This window comes from Diplotaxodon limnothrissa, linkage group LG22 (genome assembly GCF_057381915.1).
Source record: "Diplotaxodon limnothrissa isolate DT_005_m linkage group LG22, D_limnothrissa_male_GT1.1, whole genome shotgun sequence".
NCBI classification, from domain to species: Eukaryota; Metazoa; Chordata; class Actinopteri; order Cichliformes; family Cichlidae; genus Diplotaxodon; species Diplotaxodon limnothrissa.
Window position 1 is genome coordinate 4,792,587 of NC_140616.1, and position 26,650 is coordinate 4,819,236.

The following is a 26,650-nucleotide window of genomic DNA, read 5'->3' on the forward strand; positions in this document are numbered from 1 at the left end:
CTGAAAGTATCACAAATCTCAGTGAGACAAAGTTTAAACCAATTGACAACACAAGGTCCAGTATGTGTCCCTGCAAATTCAAAAAAGACTTCTTTGCTGAATTTAGCAAGTAAAATTCCAGTTTATGACAAATGACTGCACTTCAAACGTGGAGGAGGGGTCAGATGTTGACTGTCAACATCGGAAACTGGATTTTAATACAGTTGTTAGGCCCAGACCTGTAGTTCGAGGGGAACTGGAAAACATACAGTCAAGAGGAAAAGTTCTCAGAATGGGGTGAACTCTCCAGCACGAAGCCAAGTCTCTGTCAGAAACATAAAATCCAATTCACTAGATGTGAAGGATTCATTTAACTGAAAAGTATTGTTTATTAGAGATCTAGCATTTATAAGAGTCAAACGAACAATTTTCTCCTCACAAACTGTTGTAGAGGTGCAGCTCAATGGGCAAATGTTCCCATCATTCACATCGCAACACCTGGTCTGTTCTATTTACCTTTTCTTTATTTATACATTTGATAAGCATTCAAATATCTTAATGAATACAGAATATAGATCTAGCACAAAGCAAGAAAGCGCGAGATAAAGCTAATCAAAAAGGTATTGGCTGGAGCAAATGTGTGTTATGCCAACCCTTTTAACAAAAGATAATTTAGGAAGCAGCTCATTTACAGGCCTTGAAGCAAAAGAGTAAAACAAAACAAAACAAACAAACATAAAAACAAAACAAAAACAGTCCATCTTAGATGAGTAAGTACTTTAAATTAAATTTCATGACGATAATCCACCCAAAACAACCAAGAGTTTTAGTCTTATTATTATTGCTCTTCTAATTCTTGATTTATACATTTTTCTAATCTCTGGTTTTAAACATGTTTTAACCACCAGCAAGTTAGGTAAACCCAGATGAGCAGGAAAGGCAAGATGGATCCACTGAAGCCCCAGTGATCGTTGAGTTGGGGAAAAAAATCCACCTGAATAGCAGAAAGAATTAAACCAACAGCCACATCTCAGGTAAGATTTAGCTCTCAGCAGAAGACCTACACATCTCCCCCTTCATCTGAAAGATTAGATGACAGCAGGCAAGTGAACAAGTGTGCCGGTTTAAACACCAGTAAAGGGGTTGAGGTTTGATCACCCACATTATGCTTTATCCAAGTTTTGTGGGACGACTTGATATCAAAGAGTGCTTGGTCGTCATATACCACAAGAGCAGACACACATTGGCAACAAACACAGAATAAAACAATAGCAACTGCTAAGTAAGTTTCAGTAATTACAACAATGAGAAACTACTTCTTAAGTATGTATGGTGTGCCATACTTGAGGGTGCAAGAACACATAATGCTTACAGTAAGTAATCAGTATTGAGAGAGGGTTTACTCTTTTGTGCTAATATTTTGGGTTGAAAGAGGAGTGCTCATAGCTCACACAATCACTTAATCCCAGTTTTAACCCAGGCTAATATAACAGTTACTGTACATTGATTAATACATTGATTAAAAGGCAAAGTGACAGGATTTGCTCTAAAAGCTAGAGTGCATAGTTATTGTCTTCAAAACACTAAACTGTAGTGTTACAACCACTGCAGTTTAGTGTTTTGTCCAATTTGATGATGATGTTCTCATTTGCACCGGAAAAGTGAAACACACAGACATATTCGAACTGAGCTTTTTCAGCTTCCCATCGCAGTTTGGTGGTGACAGCCTGTGGTGATGTGGCGATCCATGTGGCGATCCATGTCACTGTTTGCAGGTCAAATGATAGAAGACTTTCTACATCATGCCCATACTGATTGAAGCCATTTATCTCTCCAGTCTCAACACCCCATTCACAGCTATTCATTCTTTGCAAAATATGAACACCTGAAAAAGAGAGACAGATGAGATCTCAGCACATCTTACAACTGATATCCACTCCAGGTGCCGAGGATCGTTCTTCATAAGGTTTTTAATCCACTCTGTTTTGAGTTCTGGTCCCCTTCCATTGCTGTCACAGTTACCGCCATTATTGTTTTTTATTAATGTTTTATAAAACGTTACTAATCTTTGTCACATTATTGAAATAAATGCGTGGCTTAATTTAGATTTTAAAAAAAAGCGGAAAATATTACTTAGGCTAAACATTTGTAATTCTGTTAAAGCTCTGAAAAAATCTACTTCTTCCAACTTACATATATGTTATCGTTAATTGATGCATTCATCACTCGGTAACTTACAGAATCTTCTTGATAGCCAAACTACTTTGAGCTAACAGGAAGGCAACAATAACTCAAACAATCACCCATTACAACCAAGCAGAAGAACATCTTTGAATGAACAACACACTGATCTGAGAAATATAGGGCCAGTCTCATCAAGTGCTGACACAGATACACAGATATATAAATTACATAGGCAAATCTATGTACTGAATGCATAATGTACTGAATATATGATATATATTGATAATAGCCACTGGGGGAGGGGAGCAGCTCTGCTTGCCTTTCTGTAAAGCCCCCACAGGTCACTGCAAAAACCCACGGTATGCTCCGCTTTCTCTCTCCCATCACATTCAGTGTTTTGAGCCTCCCCTGTGTTTGTGCAGCATGGCTGAGTCACGTGATGACACAACAACAAAACACAGCAAAGCAGTTATGGTTAAGCTGCTTTCACAGACATATCAGACACATCTTTGATGAAACTGAAACAGTCTTCTGAACGTAAAAGAGAAAATTGACTGAGAATTGATTTAACCACGCTATTACTGACCAATACCAATGTTGGTATTAATACTATTGATTTAATAATTGGAGGTTATCATTGTGCAGCCAGCACATATCAATACATACCTAAATTTATTTATTTATTAAGAAAAAAAATATGTATATGTAAATGAGCTGCTTGCTAAATTATCTTTTGTTAAAAGGGTTGGCATAATAAGCACGTGCTTCACCCAATACCTTTTTGATTAGCCTTGTCTCTTGCTTTCTTGCTTCATGGTCATTTTTTTCTTCTGTATTCACTGAGACATTTGAATGATAATAAAACCCTCCACTTCTACAGCTTCTCTCAGCAGAGGAATAGCAGAAAGAAAGAAAAAAATGGACTGAAAGATTCATAACCAAATTCAAGGCCTATACTCTCTGGCCAGTTTAATAGGTACACCTGTTCAACTGCTTATTAACACAAATATGTAATCAGCCAATCAGATGGCAGAAAATGTAATTTAGTGAATTTAGGGATCTAGACTTCTTGGAAATATAAACATAGCATATAACAAAAATAAAAACATAATTAAAAAAGAAAAGAAATCAAACGTTGTGGCGTACACGTCACAATCGCGCCCTCTCTCTCTGACCCAAAAATAGTCATTGTGTATAACTTTAATTTAACCAGGAGAGGGCAGTGTTGCTTTCCTTTTGCGTGATTTACACGTGTTTTTGTTGTTGTACAATATCAACCACCTGGGATCCCAAATTCTTAAATCCACTGCAAATGTAATAACCTTCCAAATAAAGCTGAGCTCTGTGTATTGCTGAATTCTAAATTTCAGTGCTAGACTAAAAATAAATCAAATAAATGTATTGTTTTGCAGATACAAAATAGCATTTTAACTCTTTTCAATTCCACTGACTTCAATCTGTCTGAGTGTATAACTGAAATCTAACAAAATTGTAAAAATCTATTTGAGTTAATCTGAAATCATACAGATTAACTGTATGATTTCAGATTAACTCAAAAAATGTAAAAATTAAACATAATTTATGGACACCGTTTGATTTCTTTGCATGTAGCTATATTAACATTTATATATTTAATAAATCATGAAATTAATACGCGCATGTTCTCGTAACAATGCAACTAACTGTTTGCTCTTCATTCAGTGAAGTGAGCATCACACGCTGCTCATATAAAACATATTCTGACAAACAGCCGCACAGCTGAGGAGCCTTTTTTTTTTTAAAGAAACTTGAGGGATAACTTCCCAAAGTCTGACCTGCATCGGACCATCCGCTCAGTGTCCGTGGTTACCATGGTTACTGCAGAAGCTGCTATGAATTAAACAGTTGTCCCTGAGATAACTTACCGGAGACATGAATGTTTGCTTTTCCTTTACAAAAGAATTGGATGACTTGGATAACTTATAGGAGTATCAGACTCCACGTGCCATGTCCTCGGAAATCTGGACTCGTGTGGATTTTTCAAGGACAAACTGGTAAGAGTCGCACACCACTATACTGAATTAAAGAAGCTATTACTGAAATACACGTGCTATATTATAAACTATGATATAAAACTTAAGGTTTAGTTATAAAGGACACCTTCCTACCTTTAGTCTTATTCATGAGCAGTATCAGTTGTCTTCTAACATCCAAGAGTCTGCACGATGTGTTTCATAGGTCCTAACTAGAGATGGACGGTCCGATACTGACCAAAATTACTGGATCGGATATCGGAGAGAAATAAAAAATGTAATCCGATCCATTAAATATCAAAAAAGCACCTCACAAAACTTGCGACCTGGCGTAACTCGGCTCATAACCGTAGCACGTCGGAGCATTATGCATCAAGTGATAGAGTGGCTGTGGCGTGCAGGACCTGTCACGGTCTGGTTGAGCATTTGGAGCCTCGCCACCAAACCGGCATTTCATCATGAAACTGATTAATGATCAGCTGATCGGCTTTTCTGTCGGGAGTCCATCTCTCTTGTTTGTTTGTGCCAGAAAGAGGAAACAAGCGGCTGAACAACAGCAGCATGTTTAAGCTTGATAATTTGTTGTTAGAATTTATTTAATATTACTTTCTACACCAGGATCTTTTTCTATGTAGCTGACGGCTGGTAACTGTGCAGGGGCGGATCTAGCAAAGTTTAACCAGGGGGCCGATAGGGCATGAACAGGGAAACGGGGGGCACAAAGATATACTTTTCTTTCTTATTCTCTTTTAAAATGTCTGGCTTTTTCCTTTGGGACGGTACCATCTGTGCATTCTGCAATTCTGTTGAAGAAAGATGTTGAATCTATTCAAATATTGTAGAAAAATAATTGATTTCTGTGCATTTTTTTTCACACTGCATCAAATTAAAGTTGATTACGTCGATTAAGCATCATGAGGTGGGGGGTGGTTCCCTTTTTTTATTTATTTTTTGCTGGGAGTTTGCAACCCTATTAGTTAGGTTGCTTACTCTTTTAAATACCAGAATAGGGAGGATGGAGTAGGTTTAAGTTTATTAGATTCATCAGTTTTGCTGAACTATGGAATATTTTGGGTGCAGTGTATTTTTTGCTTACAGGTATAACAGAATAGCATTAGTGTTTTTTTTAAACTTGAGTTTGGACCCATACAAAATGCAGCAAGATATTAAAAAAACAGTTTTATTGATTATAAAACACACTATATTGGATTCATATCGGTATCTGCCAATATCCAAATTTATAATATCGGTATCGGACATAAAAAAGTGGTATCGTGCCATCTCTAGTCCTAACATGAGGATCCCAGAACCAAAAAATAACCCAAAGGGTTAAAAAGATTTCCACATTGATGCAGATGATGTATATGATTGTGGGACTTGTATAAAAAAAATGTATATGCCATATTTGTCTGTGGAGGTTCTCAGTCATCCAGGTCATCGTAGTCAAAGGAGCTTGCATAGAAAAGCGTCTGGACTTCTTTAAGCTGCTTGAAGACGTTTCACCTCTCATCCTAGAAGCTTCTTCAGTTCTAAGGTCTAATGGCTAGAGAGTCCCAGATTTAAACCCAGTGGGAGTATCCCCCCAAAGAGGGACAAAAGGACCCCCTGATGATCCTCTAATCACGGTGTGCAAACGGGTGTGGGTCCCAATCAGCCAGGGTTTCAGGTGAGCTCATTGTGAAACCTGGCACCACCTTATCATGCAATTTCCTGAGGTCAGATGGCCCAGGAAGTGAGTGGGCGTTAAGGCGTCTGGGGAGGGAACTCAAAACTGGATTATAGATGGCAGACAGTTGGTGTCGTAAACCACCCTCTGTTCAAAGATGTTCGCTCACAGTGAACGTAAATGGCTTCTTTCACTCCTCTTTCAAACCATCTGTCCTCTCTGTCCAAAATGTGAACATTGGCATCCCATTTCACCGAAACAATAACGTAGCGCACAGTGTGACGTCAAAAAAGGCGCACACATTTGACGCTGCGCTTGTCTGGAGGAACGGAGTTTTCGAAAATCTCCACCCTGGCAGGTGGTTTTAAAAATCTCAGTTTTCAGTGACCAAAAACGCCATTTACGTGTGGACGAAAGGTGCAAAAATATGGGTCTTCAAAAATACCCGGGTACATGTGGATGTGTGGACAAAGCCTAAGGCTACGTCCACACTAATTTTTCTCTCCGTTTTGGCCTCCCATCCACACTGAGATGGCGTTTTCACAGATGGAAAACACAGCGTTTTGAAAACACATACATTTCAAAAGGGTGCTTTCCGTGGCAGTGTGGACAGCGAAAATGGAGACTTTCTAAAACGATGACGCATGATGCAGTCATGTGATCAATTAAACTAAGGCTACGTTCACACTGCAGGCAAAGCGCATCAAATCCGATTTTTTTGACCCTATGCCACCCATATCCGATCATGGTATGACAGTGTGAACGGCACAAATCCGATATTTTCAAATCCGATCTGGGTCACTTTCGTATGTGGTACTGAATCCGATACATATCTGATGTTTTAGAAAGCGACTGCTGTTTGAACGGTCATGTCGCATTAAATCCGTCTTTTACGTCACTGACACAAGACAGACGCCAATTATCAGCGCCGGGGAAGCGCCCGAGAAGACATCGCGAACGCTTCCTGGCCATCCCGTGTAGATGTTAGTGAAACTGTTGGGAAGACAACGTGAACATTTTATTTGTACTGTAATCTGCAGATTCTGACAGAAATCTGCAACTATCCTTTGAAGCACCGCTACTCTCTAAAACAGCAATAAGGATCATTATTAGGTTATCTACATTATTATGTAAATAACAAAATAACTTAAAGCAAAATTTGGGAAACGTAAAGTCCGAAGTCTTTCTATTAAGGGCCATCAGTCAAACAATATTGTTTGCTTTGGGTCTAAACAGAGCGCGTTGTGTATGACATCTTCTTTTGCGCATGCGGGCCGCATCGAGCGTTCACACTAGAGCACGTTTGCTGTCGCATTTTATTTGTAGTGTGAACAAGCAGACAAAAAAATTGGATTTGATCAAAACATCGGAATTGAGCATTAAGACCTGCGGTGTGAACGTAGTCTAAGATAGCGGAGGGCATTATATAGCAGTTGTTTTGTTTGCTCTCAATTTTGACAGCCTATTAAAGATTAATATCAGTCTGTACATGCTCCAGATAGCTTTTCTTCAAATTCTTTAACTTTCACTCGCTTTTGCAACTTTGTACTTTTGTGTTACTTGCAGCAACAACTGTACCTCATTGTTATTCCATTTAAAAAACTTGGTGCTTTTCCTCAACATTTTGCTGCGACGTTTCAAAGAGCCGGAAAGTAAATAAGCGGCAGACAGAAATGAGGCAGGTCAAATCATCTTGGGTTTCACATATGAGCAGTACTGGAACGTAAGCGTTTTCGGCTGTTTCAATGTGGACGCACAACTCTGTGAAAACGACTGAAAACGCTACTGTGGACGCGGAGCGTTTTCACACACGAAAACGCCTTTCAAATCTATCCGGGCTACTATTAAAAACCAAAACAAACAAACAAATAAAAAAAAACATTAAAAGTCACAAAAACCTACAAGGGCACTTAACACCACACACAGTCAAACAAAATACACAAAAAAGTATTAAACAGAAAAAAAAGTATACAATCCTAGTAATTTGCACCCCCACAGGTGAACTGCTGCCTGAGCCAAATGTAGTTGTTGTGATATTTGATCCCAGCGCACTCCAAAAAGGAATGTAGAATAGTTCTGTGGCGACTGAAACAAGTCAAACATCGCTGTAAACAACCATCAAAAAGCACGGGAAAGGATCACGAAAGCCCGACTACTTGGGCACAACAATTATAAACCGTCTCACAAAATAAAACTGTAGACAGGACAAGATAGCAGTTCCTTAAAGGAACCTGCTGCAGGCGTTTCCCTCATCCTGACACATATCTTTATATGCTTCTTTATATTTTGCTGGGCAAATTTGGTTACCAGGAACAGTAATTTCTTGACAAATGTGCAATCATACAGGTGTGGTGAAAAGTTTAGATTCACTCCTTATGGGTATGAGTGTTATGGGAATTTGGGTTTTTAATGATTTAGCTGAACTGTTTGTTTTTTTTTACCTGAATTGTATGATTGTACAGTATTGTATCTTTAATGACTTTAAAAAGCAAGAATTGGGTGCACACGTTTTTAATTTACTGAGGAGAACAAATGGCTATATGGCAGCTGTGTCACTGACAACTGACAATCTAAATGTTCTTGCTTAACAATGACTGTAAAAAAATCAACATTGATCAGAAACTTTTATTCCTCATTTATGCAAACAGATTGAAAATTGGAATTATTTCAAATATACAGTTATGTTGTTTAAAAATGTTCAGTATAAATGAGTTTTTAGCTTCAGCCTAAACTGAAAATGTATACACAATCTGAAGACAAATAAAACAAAGCTCAAAATCAAGATCTTTTTTTAATTTTTTGTTTTTTATTATTTCAATTCAATTCAATTCAATTTTATTTATATAGCGCCAAATCACAACAAAAGTCGCCTCAAGGCGCTTCAGAGAAAAACCCAACAATCATATGACCCCCTATGAGCAAGCACTTTGGCGACAGTGGGAAGGAAAAACTCCCTTTTAACAGGAAGAAACCTCCGGCAGAACCAGGCTCAGGGAGGGGCGGCCATCTGCTGCGACCGGTTGGCAATTTGTTGGTATTTGTTGGTAATAATTTCATGTGGTCTTTAGTGAACAGTTCCACAAGTTCTTGTTACTCTTCTGGGCTTTTAAATAAAGTGAGTAATCTTCTTTGTCACGCCACCATTTGTCAGGTAAACTTTAGCGTACACATGAAAACATCCTAGAGAAGATATTTGGTCTTCTCAATGGGGCCTTACTTTTGAAAATTCTGACAATCATTTTGTCAAGTCTTGGATTTCCATTATTCATTAACCCCAGGACATTGTCAGCACCTCTCCACTTTTCCCGGAGTTCATTGTATACTGTCACAGTGAGATCTTCCATGTTCTCCAAGGAGATTTCAAGATTTTGGGACACAATTTTAGCCCAGATCTTTTCGGTAAGCCTCTGTATAACTTCTTCAGCTGGACGCCATTTCTTCAACCCCTTTATGTTGCTCATTGCGTGCATAACCAGATCTCTGGCAAAGCGTTCCACAAGTTCTCTGTACTCGTCTCGGTTTTTAGATAAAGTGAGTATTCTTTTGGGTAATGCCAGCAGATGTCTGGTGAATGTTGGGACAGTAATATCATCCTCAAGCTCTTCCTTCAGACTTGAAATCAAATGTTTTTCCTTGCACTTATGCACTTTACAAAGATTGGTGAAAATGGCTTTCGCCATACTGGGCAGCCTCTTTGGACATAGATCCAAATGTTTTCCCTCAATTTCAGGCCAGATTTTCTCCATCAGACAATAACAGTTGGGAATCCTTGTGGAGTCTTTGTGTTTAGAGGAGACTTTCTCTAAGGCCCGTGAAACTACCAACTGAGTAAGTGCATAAACAAACATTTTTTCTGCAGACACATCATCAGATGCCAGACTGATGACAGAAGAAGAACCAACTTCTGACTCATGTACAGCTGGAATCACAGGCTTTTCCACGGGACAAGCTTCTATTTTGTCCCAGTGTTTTGTATCAGCTGTGGGCTTTTTCTTCATACAGCTTTTCTTTGGTTCTGCTGTGGCTTGGGATTGTGTGTCCACATGCTGAAGACATTTGCCGGCCTCTGTCTTCAGTTCTGCAGTATCTGTTTTTTTATTATCACCGCAGTTGTCTACAGATATTTCTTTCAGGATGCTGTCTTTTCCTCCTTTTGCCTCAGTTTCCTTGCATTTATCAACGTCTGACTCATATGCAGCTGGCATTGCAGGCTTTTTCATGGGACAAGCTTCTATTTTGTCCCAGTCTTTTGTATCAGCTGTGGACTTTTTCTTCATACAGCTCTTTCTTGGTTCTGCTGTGGCTGTGGTTTGGGATTGTGTGTCCACATGCTGAAGACTTGCACTGGCCTCTGTCTCCAGTTCCGGAGTTTCTGTTTTTTTATTATCAACACAGTTGTCTACAGATATTTCTGTTACCATGTCTTCCTTTGCTCGTGTTACCCCTGTTTGCTCATGGGAATCGGTGTCCACTGACTCAAGACACTCCTCTGACTGTGTGGACACAGGAGCTCCCTTCTCCATGGTTGTCTCTGTTGCATCCGCTAACATGGAGCAAAGTTTCAACATGTCCTGTAACAAAGTGGAAGGCAGCTTAGAGTTGCAGTACTCTGGGTTTGACTGCAGAGATCTCCACTGTGGTACAATTGTACCAAAAAAGTACTCGCTTAAGCACTTCCATGTTTCCACTGAGGAGTAACTGTGTGGAGTTGTCATGTTGAAGGTTGTATTTCTACTTCTTTGACTCTGAATTGGAGAAGTGGAAACAAATTGCTGGGGGGTTGATGTTGTGGCAGGTATGTCTGCTCTTTGTGAACTAAATGTGTTTAAATGTTGCTCGCTGTTCTGATGCATGAATGCGCTCTGAACTAAATCGCAGGTGTTTATGGAGTTCTGGAGTTCTATTTATAGGCTCGTGTCCTGTAGGCCACGCCCACTGCCCTTTGATAATCGCCAAGCCCCGCCCACACCGAATGACTGTTGCCTAGCAACCGCTAGACGATAGTAGCACGGATGGGCACAGCCACTGTGACGTCATCCAGTGTTCTTTGATCAAAGAGAAGTAAGTGTTGGCTTTCTTGCTGCTCAGCAATTGAAAACAAAGAACCTTGAAATGTGTATTTAGCTAAACTTTGACACAGCTGCAGGACATTAATAATAATGAGAAGCTACTTAATAATATATATATATATATATATATATATATATATATATATATATATATATATGCCTCAGTGTTCCAACATTCGAAAGAAGGGACTGCTCTCACAGCTAGAGATTGACGAGGTACAACACAAATGCTACGGCAAGGAGGAGTCAGGACGCCAGGTCAGGGGGGAGATATCATCACCCCCACCCGAGATTGGGTACATAGCCCCAAGTGCGATAGGAGAAGGATCGTTGAGTGCGAGAGGAACTGACCTGAAAAATAGGATCATGGCCAAGCTTGAAACCTGGATCCCCCGTAGCCGGTTACCAAGATTACGTGAAGTACCCTCAGAAGGTCTGCTAGATGATGTTAATGCAGCACTACGGGCAATACCTACAACCACGATTACCGACACTAACAAGCTGATCTACAATACGGCAGCAGTGATCAGTGAGATGCTTGGCTACAAGTTGAACAGCGCCAAGGGGCAGTACCCTCCATGGAGAAGGAGGCTAGAGGGCAAGATCAAAGTAGCACGGAGGGAGGTTAGCCAACTAACAGAGTTGCAGAAAGGTGCGACAAATAAGGTGCCTAAGAAATACAGCAAGCTGTCCATACCTGAGGCCTTGGAAACTGCCAAGCAAAGACTCACAGCCTTGGCCAGCCGCTTGAGGAGGTACACCAGAGAGATAGAAGGCAGGAGAATAAACCAGCTGTTCTCCACAGAACCAGCAAAGGTGTACTCTCAGTGGCAAGGGAACAATAAGAGAACAGCACCACCAAGGCTGGAGACGGAGCAATACTGGAAGAGCATATGGGAGAAGGATGCAACCCATAACGGCAATGCTCAGTGGCTAGTGGATCTGAGGGCAGACCACAGCGACCTCCCTGAACAGGGTCCAGTAACCATCACAGTGGCAGATATCCAAGAAAGGGTCTCCAGTATGAAGAGTTGGACAGCACCAGGGCCCGACATGGTTCACGCCTACTGGCTGAAGAAGCTGACTGCACTCCACGAGCGTCTGGCAGCACAAATGAACCAGCTGCTAGTTAACGAGAGACACCCGGAATGGCTAACTGAAGGCCGGACGGTCCTGATCCCCAAGGACCCCAAGAAGGGACCGGTCCCCTCCAACTACCGACCAATAACCTGCCTCAGTACTACATGGAAGCTCCTGTCAGGCATCATATCGGCTAAGATGAACAGGCACATGGGTCAATACATGAGCGGGACACAGAAAGGAATTGGCAAGAATACCAGAGGCGCAAAACACCAGCTACTGGTAGACAGAACAATCAGCCGAGACTGCAAGACCAGACTGACCAACCTGTGCACTGCCTGGATTGATTACAAGAAGGCCTATGACTCAATGCCCCACAGCTGGATACTGGAATGCCTAGAATTGTACAAGATCAATGGGACCCTAAGAGCCTTCATCAGGAACTCAATGGGGATGTGGCGTACAACACTAGAGGCCAACTCCAAGCCCATAGCACAAGTTACCATCAAGTGCGGGATCTACCAAGGAGATGCTCTGTCCCCACTGCTGTTCTGCATAGGCCTGAACCCCCTCAGTGAGATCATTAACAAGACTGGCTACGGATACCGACTACGGAACGGAGCAGTTGTCAGCCACCTCCTGTACATGGATGACATCAAGCTGTATGCCAAGAGTGAACGAGACATCGATTCACTGATCCACACTACCAGGCTATACAGCAATGACATTGGAATGTCGTTCGGACTGGAGAAGTGTAGTCGGATGGTAACAAAGAGAGGGAAGGTAGTCAGAACTGAGGGGATTGAACTACCAGAAGGCAACATTGCAGACATAGAGGACAGTTACAAGTACCTGGGGATCCCGCAGGCAAATGGGAACCATGAAGAGGCCGCTAGAAAGGCTGCAACCACCAAGTACCTGCAGAGGGTCAGGCAAGTCCTGAGGAGTCAGCTGAATGGTAAGAACAAGATCCGGGCCATCAACACATACGCCCTGCCCGTGATCAGGTACCCTGCTGGGGTAATAGGCTGGCCAAAGGAGGAGATAGAAGCCACTGACATAAAGACAAGAAAGCTCCTGACCATGCATGGAGGGTTTCACCCCAAGTCCAGCACCCTGAGGCTGTACGCTAAGCGGAAGGAAGGGGGCCGGGGACTGGTGAGTGTCAGCACCACAGTCCAGGATGAGACAAGGAACATCCAAGAATACATTGGGAAGATGGCCCCAACTGACCGAGTGCTCAGTGAATACCTCAGGCAGCAGAAACCCAAGAAAGAGGAGGGAGACGAGGAACCATCATGGAAGGACAGGCCCCTGCACGGTATGTACCACCGGCAGATAGAGGAGGTGGCTGATATCCAGAAATCCTACCAGTGGCTGGACAAAGCTGGACTGAAAGACAGCACAGAGGCACTAATCATGGCAGCACAAGAACAAGCTCTGAGTACAAGATCCATAGAGGCTGGGGTCTATCACACCAGGCAAGACCCCAGGTGCAGGCTGTGTAAAGATGCCCCAGAGACAATCCAGCACATAACAGCAGGGTGCAAGATGCTAGCAGGCAAGGCATACATGGAACGCCATAACCAAGTGGCCGGCATAGTGTACAGGAACATCTGTGCCGAGTATAACCTAGAAGTCCCGAGGTCAAAATGGGAGATGCCCCCAAGGGTGGTGGAGAATGACCGAGCTAAGATCCTGTGGGACTTCCAGATACAGACGGACAAAATGGTGGTGGCTAACCAACCGGACATAGTGGTGGTAGACAAACAGAAGAAGACGGCCGTAGTGATCGATGTAGCGGTTCCGAATGACAGCAATATCAGGAAGAAGGAACACGAGAAGCTGGAGAAATACCAAGGGCTCAGAGAAGAGCTCGAGAGGATGTGGAGGGTGAAGGTAACGGTGGTCCCCGTGGTAATCGGAGCACTAGGTGCGGTGACTCCCAAGCTAGGCGAGTGGCTCCAGCAGATCCCGGGAATAACATCGGAGATCTCTGTCCAGAAGAGCGCAGTCCTGGGAACAGCTAAGATACTGCGCAGGACCCTCAAGCTCCCAGGCCTCTGGTAGAGGACCCGAGCTTGAAGGATAAACCGCCCGCAGGGGCGTGCTGGGTGTTTTTTATATATATATATATACATACATATATATATATATATACATACATATATATATATATACATACATATATATATATACATATATATACATATAGTAGCTTCTCATTATTATTAATGCCCTGCAATAAATAGATAAATACAAAGAGGTTTTTTAAAAGTGTATAAGAGCCAAAGTGAATCTTTATGTTTTGTTTATTTATTGTGGTTGTACAGGTGTTTGGATTTTCCTGCACCTCAGGTGATCGCGTGTTATTTACGTGACACAGGCGTACTCATCAGGGAGGAGGTGTTTCTGATCGGGTGTTCACCCACTATTTTCACAACAGTGATGTGTATATATGTGTGTTGTGGGTGCACAAGTATGCATATATGTCTGTAAATTGTATATCTTTTGACGTATTACTGGGGTTAAATAAATAAAAATTACATGCATTATGTAATGTAATTGTAATGAATTTCTGAGGGAAGAAAAAGTGTTGACTATTAATTTGACTATTAATTACTAAATAGTGGAAAGGGGGTGGGATTAAATAAGCTTATGCTTCTTCCTAGTCCTTTTGAACATGTAAGTTACTTATAAATATTGTTGCTTTGTTTTCCTTTTGTTTGTTTGTCTCTTTTTTTCCCTGTTGTTTTTATTTAAACATGTTTAAAATAAAGATTCAATATAAATACAAATGCTCACAAACGATGTAAGTTAATACATGCGCTATTTGTTTTGATTGAAAGCAAATGTTTATTGTTTAAGTTTTAAATAAATACGTGAAACACAAGTGGGACTTAGTATGGCTTATTGGAGACGCGTCACAGTACAGAAACAAACTCAGCCGGCAGCGGCTTTATTTGTGGATAGAAGTCGCAACAATGGGTTAAGATATTTTCAAGATTTAAATTTAATTGCAGTCCGTGCGTCTGTGATGTCTGGGCGGGCGATGCTTGGACCGACGCGGGACAGCAGCTCCTCAAACTGGGCGAGGGACAGACGGTGGTACCGCTGAAAGTGGCCGTCAGTCAGACGCATCTCCTGGAGCAAGTGGTGAAACTCACCAAACTGCTCACACTCGTGGAGGACCTGATGGACCCAGGTACGGTCAGGACGTCCTTTACGCCGCTGCTCTGCTCTCCACAGTAAATAGAGAAGGGAGACTCTCTCTTCAAACGCTAGATCGACAGCTGCCCTCTTGCAAACATACCGTCTGGCACTACTTCCTCCCACATTTCTGGTTCACGCACGTGAAAATTGCATATTTTAAAGTGCGACCAGTTTGCTTTGAACGCGCTTCAAGATGCGAATGTGCAAGCGACCAGCTAGGGGCGTGTGGCGCTTTTTGGTCGCTTCTATTGCGTCCGGTGTGAACACACCGTTAGTTTCTTTTAAATTGTGAACAATAGATTTCTGGTAAAGAATGAAAAGAAAACAAAATTGTAAAAGCCCTTTCATGCTAACTTAGAAGAAACTTGGAGCCTAAATAATATTTCGGGGCGGGGGGGATTGGTATGAAGGTTATATTTTTCACTTTCTGGAGAAAAATTACTGACACAATTTCGGACCATCTGCTCAAGCCCAACAATAACAAGCATTGCCCTGGTGATTGAGGATCAGATTGTCCTCAATGACGTCTGTGATTTGGGGCAATTGTGGCTCAAGAGTTGGGAGTTCGCCTTGTAATCGTAAGGTTGCCGGTTCGAGCCCCGGCTTGGACAGTCTCGGTCGTTGTGTCCTTGGGCAAGACACTTCACCCGTTGCCTACTGGTGGTGGTCAGAGGGCCCGGTGGCGCCAGTGTCCGGCAGCCTCTCCTCTGTCAGTGCGCCCCAGGGTGGCTGTGGCTACAATGTAGCTTGCCATCACCAGTGTGTGGATGACTGGATATGTAAAGCGCTTTGGGGTCCTTAGGGACTAGTAAAGCGCTATATAAATACAGGCCATTTACCATTTCCCTAATGCAGTTGCACTTTTGCTTGGACTCATCTATGCACTTAACCTGGACTATCTAAAGGACTTAAGGTACACTTTTGAAGTAATTCAAAAGGTGTTCGTGAGTCTTGGTACTCAGTGCTCTGCCTGGGGTTCATGCTTTAAAGAATAATTTGCTGAAACAGTGGGCAGAAAAGTGTTCATGATAACAAAATCTGTTCTCATGCTGGTTTTTTTTAAGTAACCCAGTGCTATGATTTGACCATGATTTGGTCAATAAAGTCATCTTAAAAGTCACTGCATACACTTCAGTAATTATTTAATTTATTTCTTTTTATATTCATACTAGAAAAAAAAGCAATATCTGACTAATATTTCATATTATCAGTTCCATTGATATCGTACAGATAAAAATATTGGTAACAGCATTGTTTGTTTCTGTGGGTATGTTCTTGGTATCTTAGCAGTTCTTGTCATTACCGCTTGATTATAGTACACCTGAACTATCCAGTGCTGGCTCTGCACTTAGGATGTATCATGATTTAATAGTTAGTTAGTTTTTATTTTCATGTGCTATGAAACAAGTGTGTGTTTGACTTTACATGTTTGAACCTTAGGGGTGACACAGCACTTTGTATTGCTAGAAAAACTTTTTAATTGTGGACCCTTTGCTGTCAACTATTTTAATGTTTGATATTGGCAGACCTTAAAGAGATCATAGTTTTGTTTTATGTATGGTAATGTTCAAAGTCTTTGGCCCCTCCACATATCTTTATATTTTGCTGGGCAAATTTGGTTACCAGGAACAGTAATTTCTTGACAAATGTGCAATCATACAGGTGTGGTGAAAAGTTTAGATTCACTCCTTATGGGTATGAGTGTTATGGGAATTTGGGTTTTTAATGATTTAGCTGAACTGTTTTTTGTTTTTTTTTACCTGAATGGTATGATTGTACAGTATTGTATCTTTAATGACTTTAAAAAGCAAGAATTGGGTGCACACGTTTTTAATTTACTGAGGAGAACAAATGGCTATATGGCAGCTGTGTCACTGACAACTGACAATCTAAATGTTCTTGCTTAACAATGACTGTAAAAAAAATCAACATTGATCAGAAACTTTTATTCCTCATTTATGCAAACAGATTGAAAATTGGACTTATTTCAAATATACAGTTATGTTGTTTAAAAATGTTCAGTATAAATGAGTTTTTTTCAGCCTAAACTGAAAATGTATACACAATCTGAAGACAAATAAAACAAAGCTCAAAATCAAGATCTTTTTTTTATTTTTTGATTTTTATTATTTCAATTATTTCAATTCAATTCAGTTCAATTCAATTCAATTCAATTCAATTCAATTCAATTTTATTTATATAGCGCCAAATCACAACAAAAGTCGCCTCAAGGCACTTCAGAGAAAAACCCAACAATCATATGACCCCCTATGAGCAAGCACTTTGGCGACAGTGGGAAGGAAAAACTCCCTTTTAACAGGAAGAAACCTCCGGCAGAACCAGGCTCAGGGAGGGGCGGCCATCTGCTGCGACCGGTTGGTAATTTGTTGGTATTTGTTGGTAATAATTTCATGTGGTCTTTAGTGAACAGTTCCACAAGTTCTTGTTACTCTTCTGGGCTTTTAAATAAAGTGAGTAATCTTCTTTGTCACGCCACCATTTGTCAGGTAAACTTTAGCGTACACATGAAAACATCCTAGAGAAGATATTTGGTCTTCTCAATGGGGCCTTACTTTTGAAAATTCTGACAATCATTTTGTCAAGTCTTGGATTTCCATTATTCATTAACCCCAGGACATTGTCAGCACCTCTCCACTTTTCCCGGAGTTCATTGTATACTGTCACAGTGAGATCTTCCATGTTCTCCAAGGAGATTTCAAGATTTTGGGACACAATTTTAGCCCAGATCTTTTCGGTAAGCCTCTGTATAACTTCTTCAGCTGGACGCCATTTCTTCAACCCCTTTATGTTGCTCATTGCGTGCATAACCAGATCTCTGGCAAAGCGTTCCACAAGTTCTCTGTACTCGTCTCGGTTTTTAGATAAAGTGAGTATTCTTTTGGGTAATGCCAGCAGATGTCTGGTGAATGTTGGGACAGTAATATCATCCTCAAGCTCTTCCTTCAGACTTGAAATCAAATCTTTTTCCTTGCACTTATGCACTTTACAAAGATTGGTGAAAATGGCTTTCGCCATACTGGGCAGCCTCTTTGGACATAGATCCAAATGTTTTCCCTCAATTTCAGGCCAGATTTTCTCCATCAGACAATAACAGTTGGGAATCCTTGTGGAGTCTTTGTGTTTAGCAGAGACTTTCTCTAAGGCCCGTGAAACTACCAACTGAGTAAGTGCATAAACAAACATTTTTTCTGCAGACACATCATCAGATGCCAGACTGATGACAGAAGAAGAACCAACTTCTGACTCATGTACAGCTGGAATCACAGGCTTTTCCACGGGACAAGCTTCTATTTTGTCCCAGTGTTTTGTATCAGCTGTGGGCTTTTTCTTCATACAGCTTTTCTTTGGTTCTGCTGTGGCTTGGGATTGTGTGTCCACATGCTGAAGACATTTGCCGGCCTCTGTCTTCAGTTCTGCAGTATCTGTTTTTTTATTATCACCGCAGTTGTCTACAGATATTTCTTTCAGGATGCTGTCTTTTCCTCCTTTTGCCTCAGTTTCCTTGCATTTATCAACGTCTGACTCATATGCAGCTGGCATTGCAGGCTTTTTCATGGGACAAGCTTCTATTTTGTCCCAGTCTTTTGTATCAGCTGTGGACTTTTTCTTCATACAGCTCTTTCTTGGTTCTGCTGTGGCTGTGGTTTGGGATTGTGTGTCCACATGCTGAAGACTTGCACTGGCCTCTGTCTCCAGTTCCGGAGTTTCTGTTTTTTTATTATCAACACAGTTGTCTACAGATATTTCTGTTACCATGTCTTCCTTTGCTCGTGTTACCCCTGTTTGCTCATGGGAATCGGTGTCCACTGACTCAAGACACTCCTCTGTCTGTGTGGACACCGGAGCTCCCTTCTCCATGGTTGTCTCTGTTGCATCCACTAACATGGAGCAAAGTTTCAACATGTCCTGTAACAAAGTGGAAGGCAGCTTAGAGTTGCAGTACTCTGGGTTTGACTGCAGAGATCTCCACTGTGGTACAATTGTACCAAAAAAGTAGTCGCTTAAGGACTCCCATGTTTCCACTGAGGAGTAACTGTGTGGAGTTGTCATGTTGAAGGTTGTATTTCTACTTCTTTGACTCTGAATTGGAGAAGTGGAAACAAATTGCTGGGGGGTTGATGTTGTGGCAGGTATGTCTGCTCTTTGTGAACTAAATGTGTTTAAATGTTGCTCGCTGTTCTGATGCATGAATGCGCTCTGAACTAAATCGCAGGTGTTTATGGAGTTCTGGAGTTCTATTTATAGGCTCGTGTCCTGTAGGCCACGCCCACTGCCCTTTGATAATTGCCAAGCCCCGCCCACACCGAATGACTGTTGCCTAGCAACCGCTAGATGATAGTAGCACGGATGGGCACAGCCACTGTGACGTCATCCAGTGTTCTTTGATCAAAGAGAAGTAAGTGTTGGCTTTCTTGCTGCTCAGCAATTGAAAACAAAGAACCTTGAAATGTGTTTTTAGCTAAACTTTGACACAGCTGCAGCACATTAATAATAATGAGAAGCTACTTAATAATATATATATATATATATATACATATACATATATATACATATAGTAGCTTCTCATTATTATTAATGTCCTGCAATAAATAGATAAATACAAAGAGGTTTTTTAAAAGTGTATAAGAGCCAAAGTGAATCTTTATGTTTTGTTTATTTATTGTGGTTGTACAGGTGTTTAGATTTTCCTGCACCTCAGGTGATCGCGTGTTATTTACGTGACACAGGCGTACTCATCAGGGAGGAGGTGTTTCTGATCGGGTGTTCACCCACTATTTTCACAACAGTGATGTGTATATATGTGTGTTGTGGGTGCACAAGTATGCATATATGTCTGTAAATTGTATATCTTTTGACGTATTACTGGGGTTAAATAAATAAAAATTACATGCATTATGTAATGTAATTGTAATGAATTTCTGAGGGAAGAAAAAGTGTTGACTATTAATTTGACTATTAATTACTAAATAGTGGAAAGGGGGTGGGATTAAATAAGCTTATGCTTCTTCCTAGTCCTTTTGAACATGTAAGTTACTTATAAATATTGTTGCTTTGTTTTCCTTTTGTTTGTTTGTCTCTTTTTTTCCCTGTTGTTTTTATTTAAACATGTTTAAAATAAAGATTCAATATAAATACAAATGCTCACAAACGATGTAAGTTAATACATGCGCTATTTGTTTTGATTGAAAGCAAATGTTTATTGTTTAAGTTTTAAATAAATACGTGAAACACAAGTGGGACTTAGTATGGCTTATTGGAGACGCGTCACAGTACAGAAACAAACTCAGCCGGCAGCGGCTTTATTTGTGGATAGAAGTCGCAACAATGGGTTAAGATATTTTCAAGATTTAAATTTAATTGCAGTCCGTGCGTCTGTGATGTCTGGGCGGGCGATGCTTGGACCGACGCGGGACAGCAGCTCCTCAAACTGGGCGAGGGACAGACGGTGGTACCGCTGAAAGTGGCCGTCAGTCAGACGCATCTCCTGGAGCAAGTGGTGAAACTCACCAAACTGCTCACACTCGTGGAGGACCTGATGGACCCAGGTACGGTCAGGACGTCCTTTACGCCGCTGCTCTGCTCTCCACAGTAAATAGAGAAGGGAGACTCTCTCTTCAAACGCTAGATCGACAGCTGCCATCTTGCAAACATACCGTCTGGCACTACTTCCTCCCACATTTCTGGTTCACGCACGTGAAAATTGCATATTTTAAAGTGCGACCAGTTCGCTTTGAATGCGCTTCAAGATGCGAATGTGCAAGCGACCAGCTAGGGGCGTGTGGCGCTTTTTGGTCGCTTCTATTGCGTCCGGTGTGAACACACCGTTAGTTTCTTTTAAATTGTGAACAATAGATTTCTGGTAAAGAATGAAAAGAAAACAAAATTGTAAAAGCCCTTTCATGCTAACTTAGAAGAAACTTGGAGCCTAAATAATATTTCGGGGCGGGGGGGATTGGTATGAAGGTTATATTTTTCACTTTCTGGAGAAAAATTACTGACACAATTTCGGACCATCTGCTCAAGCCCAACAATAACAAGCATTGCCCTGGTGATTGAGGATCAGATTGTCCTCAATGACGTCTGTAATTTCCCTAATGCAGTTGCACTTTTGCTTGGACTCATCTATGCACTTAACCTGGACTATCTTTTTTTTTTTTTTTTTTTTTTTTTTGCCTGTCCCATTTGGTTCTTTAGCCATCAGAATTGTTGTCTGAAGACCAACAAGGATACCCAATGGATTTACTTTGCCAAATGGATCATCGTGGCATTGCCGTATTGGTCCATTTGGTCGATCTTTGTTTTTATTATTTATTATATTTTATTTTCAGATGTTACAGACGGGACAGACATGAGTGAGGGATAGGAAAGGGAGAAAGAAAGAGGAAGGAAAGGAAAAACAGAAGGGGAGAGGGACAGTGAGAAAGGGGGGAGAAAAAAAATAAAAATCTCCTGGATCACCTGTTGAGAGAAAAATAGAAAACAAGCAAAAAACCAAAGCAACATACTAAACACAACACCATCGCATTAATCTAGCTAAGTGTAAACAGCAGTAAATACTAAATATTCAATGTTGTTGTGCAGCACGCAGGACAGATGTGCTTCGAAGTAGCGGCCAAGAAAGGTGTAATTTGGGTCTACGAGCAGTGAACACCCGTGTGCATACCTGTGTGGATCAGCGCACTTGTATTCCAAAGGTTTCTCCATGTAACGATCTGCTAGGGAGTGTGGGGGGGCCACAGCCCCGTCCTCCAGGGTGTGAAGCGGGTATGGAGGAGATCAAAACTCCAGACATCCAGAGGCCCCCAGAACACAAGAGAACATGGAAGACCAACAGAGGGGCAGCCGCGCCACTGTTCCAGTAAGAGCTGAGGAGAGTCCCAGATGAGGGTTCACTCAGCAGCCGCGGAGCAGAAGCTAACCTGGACTATCTAAAGGACTTAAGGTACACTTTTGAAGTAATTCAAAAGGTGTTCGTGGGTCTTGGTACTCAGTGCTCTGCCTGGGGTTCATGCTTTAAAGAATAATTTGCTGAAACAGTGGGCAGAAAAGTGTTCATGATAACAAAATCTGTTCTCATGCTGTTTTTTTTTTTAAGTAACCCAGTGCTATGATTTGACCATGATTTGGTCAATAAAGTCATCTTAAAAGTCACTGCATACACTTCAGTAATTATTTAATTTATTTCTTTTTATATTCATACTAGAAAAAAAAAAGCAATATCTGACTAATATTTCATATTATCAGTTCCATTGATATCGTACAGATAAAAATATTGGTAACAGCATTGTTTGTTTCTGTGGGTATGTTCTTGGTATCTTAGCAGTTCTTGTCATTACCGCTTGATTATAGTACACCTGAACTATCCAGTGCTGGCTCTGCACTTAGGATGTATCATGATTTAATAGTTAGTTAGTTTTTATTTTCATGTGCTATGAAACAAGTGTGTGTTTGACTTTACATGTTTGAACCTTAGGGGTGACACAGCACTTTGTATTGCTAGAAAAACTTTTTAATTGTGGACCCTTTGCTGTCAACTATTTTAATGTTTGATATTGGCAGACCTTAAAGAGATCATAGTTTTGTTTTATGTATGGTAATGTTCAAAGTCGTTGGCCCCTCCACATATCTTTATATTTTGCTGGGCAAATTTGGTTACCAGGAACAGTAATTTCTTGACAAATGTGCAATCATACAGGTGTGGTGAAAAGTTTAGATTCACTCCTTATGGGTATGAGTGTTATGGGAATTTGGGTTTTTAATGATTTAGCTGAACTGTTTTTTGTTTTTTTTTACCTGAATGGTATGATTGTACAGTATTGTATCTTTAATGACTTTAAAAAGCAAGAATTGGGTGCACACGTTTTTAATTTACTGAGGAGAACAAATGGCTATATGGCAGCTGTGTCACTGACAACTGACAATCTAAATGTTCTTGCTTAACAATGACTGTAAAAAAAATCAACATTGATCAGAAACTTTTATTCCTCATTTATGCAAACAGATTGAAAATTGGACTTATTTCAAATATACAGTTATGTTGTTTAAAAATGTTCAGTATAAATGAGTTTTTAGCTTCAGCCTAAACTGAAAATGTATACACAATCTGAAGACAAATAAAACAAAGCTCAAAATCAAGATCTTTTTTTTAATTTTTTGTTTTTTATTATTTCAATTCAATTCAATTTTATCTATATAGCGCCAAATCACAACAAAAGTCGCCTCCAGGCGCTTCAGAGAAAAACCCAACAATCATATGACCCCCTATGAGCAAGCACTTTGGCGACAGTGGGAAGGAAAAACTCCCTTTGAACAGGAAGAAACCTCCGGCAGAACCAGGCTCAGGGAGGGGCGGCCATCTGCTGCGACCGGTTGGTAATTTGTTGGTATTTGTTGGTAATAATTTCATGTGGTCTTTAGTGAACAGTTCCACAAGTTCTTGTTACTCTTCTGGGCTTTTAAATAAAGTGAGTAATCTTCTTTGTAACGCCAGGTAAACTTTAGCGTACACATGAAAACATCCTAGAGAAGATATTTGGTCTCTTCAATGGTGCATTTCTTATGAAACTTTTGACAATCTCTTTGTCAACATTTCGGTGGCCAATTTTCATTAACTGCATGACAGTGTTTGGATATTTCCACTTTTCCTGGAGTTCATTGTATACTGCCACGCTGACCTCTTCAATGTCCTCCAAGGAGATTTTAAGCTTTTGGGACACAATTTTACCCCAGACTTTTTGGGCAAGCCTCTGTTTAATGGCTTCATCAGCCCCTAGAGGCAATTTCCCTGCTTCATTTGTATTGCTCATTGCGTGCATAACCAGATCTCTGGCAAAGCGTTCCACAAGTTCTCTGTACTCATCTCGGTTTTTAGATAAAGTGAGTATTCTTTTGGGTAATGCCAGCAGATGTCTGGTGAATGTTGGGACAGTAATATCATCCTCAAGCTCTTCCTTCAGACTTGAAATCAAATCTTTTTCCTTGCACTTATGCACTTTACAAAGATTGGTGAAAACGGCTTTCGCAATACTGGGCAGCCTCTTTGGACATAGATCCAAATGTTTTCCCTCAATTTCAGGCCAGATTTTCTCCATCAGACAATAACAGTTGGGAATCCTTGTGGAGTCTTTGTGTTTAGAGGAGACTTTCTCTAAGGCCCGTGAAACTACCAACTGAGTAAGTGCATAAACAAACATTTTTTCTGCAGACACATCATCAGATGCCAGACTGATGACAGAAGAAGAACCAACTTCTGACTCATGTACAGCTGGAATCACAGGCTTTTCCACGGGACAAGCTTCTATTTTGTCCCAGTGTTTTGTATCAGCTGTGGGCTTTTTCTTCATACAGCTTTTCTTTGGTTCTGCTGTGGCTTGGGATTGTGTGTCCACATGCTGAAGACATTTGCCGGCCTCTGTCTTCAGTTCTGCAGTATCTGTTTTTTTATTATCACCGCAGTTGTCTACAGATATTTCTTTCAGGATGCTGTCTTTTCCTCCTTTTGCCTCAGTTTCCTTGCATTTATCAACGTCTGACTCATATGCAGCTGGCATTGCAGGCTTTTTCATGGGACAAGCTTCTATTTTGTCCCAGTCTTTTGTATCAGCTGTGGACTTTTTCTTCATACAGCTCTTTCTTGGTTCTGCTGTGGCTGTGGTTTGGGATTGTGTGTCCACATGCTGAAGACTTGCACTGGCCTCTGTCTCCAGTTCCGGAGTTTCTGTTTTCTTATTATCAACACAGTTGTCTACAGATATTTCTGTTACCATGTCTTCCTTTGCTCGTGTTACCCCTGTTTGCTCATGGGAATCGGTGTCCACTGACTCAAGACACTCCTCTGTCTGTGTGGACACCGGAGCTCCCTTCTCCATGGTTGTCTCTGTTGCATCCACTAACATGGAGCAAAGTTTCAACATGTCCTGTAACAAAGTGGAAGGCAGCTTAGAGTTGCAGTACTCTGGGTTTGACTGCAGAGATCTCCACTGTGGTACAATTGTACCAAAAAAGTACTCGCTTAAGGACTCCCATGTTTCCACTGAGGAGTAACTGTGTGGAGTTGTCATGTTGAAGGTTGTATTTCTACTTCTTTGACTCTGAATTGGAGAAGTGGAAACAAATTGCTGGGGGGTTGATGTTGTGGCAGGTATGTCTGCTCTTTGTGAACTAAATGTGTTTAAATGTTGCTCGCTGTTCTGATGCATGAATGCGCTCTGAACTAAATCGCAGGTGTTTATGGAGTTCTGGAGTTCTATTTATAGGCTCGTGTCCTGTAGACCACGCCCACTGCCCTTTGATAATCGCCAAGCCCCGCCCACACCGAATGACTGTTGCCTAGCAACCGCTAGATGATAGTAGCACGGATGGGCACAGCCACTGTGACGTCATCCAGTGTTCTTTGATCAAAGAGAAGTAAGTGTTGGCTTTCTTGCTGCTCAGCAATTGAAAACAAAGAACCTTGAAATGTGTTTTTAGCTAAACTTTGACACAGCTGCAGGACATTAATAATAATGAGAAGCTACTTAATAATATATATATATATATACACATACAGTAGCTTCTCATTATTATTAAGTAGCTTCTCATTATTATTAATGTCCTGCAATAAATAGATAAATACAAAAAGGGTTTTAAAAAGTGTGTAAGAGCCAAAGTGAATGTTTATGTTTTGTTTATTTATTGTGGTGGTACAGGTGTTTAGATTTTCCTGCACCTCAGGTGATCGCGTGTTATTTACGTGACACAGGTGTACTCATCAGGGAGGAGGTGGCTCTGATCGGGTATTCACCCACTATTTTCACAACAGTGATGTGTATATATGTGTGTTGTGGGTGCACAAGTATGCATATATGTCTGTAAATTGTATATGTTTTGATGTATTACTGGGGTTAAATAAATTAAAAATTACATGCATTATGTAATGTAATTGTAATGAATTTCTGAGGGAAGAAAAAGTGTTCTGTGTTCCTGCAAAGTACAGGGAGCAGGGACTTGACCGGGTGTCACAACTTATATATATATTGTAGCTTCTCATTATTATTAATGTGCTGCAGCTGTGTCAAAGTTTAGCTAAAAACACATTTTAAGGTTGTCTGTTATCAATTGCTGAGCGGCAAGAAAGCCAACACTTACTTCTCATGGTGCATATCTACCAGCTTGCAGTGTGGTTCCTGCACTCCACAGCCTCTTCTGTTCCATGCAAGTGGATTTTCTCCAGGGCAGGAGAAACTATTTCTAAGAAAAGAAACAGACTCAGCCTGTGCACAGTAACACTAATCCTCTTTTTAAATGTAAATAACAAAAGGGCTACCTGACATAGATCGTGTTTTTACTTTGCAAGTTCTTGATTAGGGGTGGGTTTTGATTATCGCCTTTCTGATTTCAATCCATGCTAAATTGAATAAAGTGATATTGATTCATTAATCCCGTGT

General features: G+C 40.9%; 1 protein-coding gene across 1 annotated transcript in view; it reads right to left on the reverse strand.

Moving 5' to 3' along the window:
• Window positions 1–1,496: 1,496 nt before the first annotated feature.
• Window positions 1,497–26,650, reverse strand: part of LOC146609243 (major histocompatibility complex class I-related protein 1-like) — a 202,536-nt gene continuing 177,382 nt past the window's right edge. The window contains exon 4 of the mRNA XM_085346844.1: window positions 1,497–1,864. Coding sequence (XP_085202970.1) covers window positions 1,563–1,864 — 302 coding nt within the window. The 3' untranslated portion in view covers window positions 1,497–1,562. The remainder of the gene's footprint in view (window positions 1,865–26,650) is intronic.